Source organism: Merops nubicus, unplaced genomic scaffold (assembly GCF_000691845.1).
Source record: "Merops nubicus isolate BGI_N331 unplaced genomic scaffold, ASM69184v1 scaffold30034, whole genome shotgun sequence".
Lineage (NCBI taxonomy): Eukaryota > Metazoa > Chordata > Aves > Coraciiformes > Meropidae > Merops > Merops nubicus.
In genome coordinates this window covers 755-1,590 of record NW_008603993.1, presented here as the reverse complement: position 1 = coordinate 1,590, position 836 = coordinate 755, and the positions used below count along the sequence as shown (strand labels likewise).

The following is an 836-nucleotide window of genomic DNA, read 5'->3' as shown; positions in this document are numbered from 1 at the left end:
TGCCTGGCACCCCCGGGCATCGCTCCTGGGCAGGGCTGTTGCTGACACCCAGGGGTGCCAGCAAAATACCCCTCTGCCCTCAGAACTGAGCTGGGACAGGGGTTAGCAGAGCTTTATGCAGAGCCCGCGGCTGGGTGTGGGGTGCTGGTGTGACCTAGATGGTGCCACAGAGCTGGAGAGGTGCAGGGGCACAGCGACCCCATGCTGAGCTTGTCCCCACCATGAGCTGGGTGTCCCTTCCCCTCCCAGGCAGTTATTGAGGTGCCTTTCAGCCTTGCACACAGCTTGGGGAGGGTGTGTGGGAGCAAGGAGCAGACAGAGGGAGGTTTATCACCCTTTTCTCTGTCTCACTTGCCCTGGGACATTAGGAAGGGGCAGAGGGGGGGTGTGGGCTGGGGACAGCCTGGAGCCAGCTGGCTTTACATGGGATTGGGTGCCAGGGGAGCAGGGCAGCCCAGGACCGAGTTCCCTGGGGTATTGCTGCCATGGGGCATCACTGGGTGAGGAGATCCTTGGGGTGTTGGTGCCGTGGCACACGCAGTCTCAGGATGTGCTCAGGTTCATGCAGACTCTGTCACCTGCTCCCTCAAAGCATTTGGTGTCACCCAGGATGGTGCAGGGAGCAAGCACAGCTTCAAAAGCCTGGATGAGGCTTCTCAAGTGAAGCAAGTGGCAAGGGGACAGTCTTGTCCTCGGGGACCAGGGTGCTCCCACCCCTCTGGGTGAGGGGCTGCTGTGGGGTGAGCTGAGTTTCCCCGGGCTTTGCCCAGGCTGCTGCTGCCCACACTCCCCCTGTGCCCCCAGACCCCGCGGACTGGAGCCCCGGGAACGTGCAG

At 62.6% G+C, this 836-nt stretch overlaps 1 protein-coding gene across 1 annotated transcript in view; it reads left to right on the top strand.

Moving 5' to 3' along the window:
• Positions 1-836, top strand: part of SPDEF (SAM pointed domain containing ETS transcription factor) — a gene marked incomplete at both ends in the record, with an annotated part of 1,526 nt that overhangs the window by 304 nt on the left and 386 nt on the right. The window contains one exon of the mRNA XM_008938880.1: positions 805-836. Coding sequence (XP_008937128.1) covers positions 805-836 — 32 coding nt within the window. The remainder of the gene's footprint in view (positions 1-804) is intronic.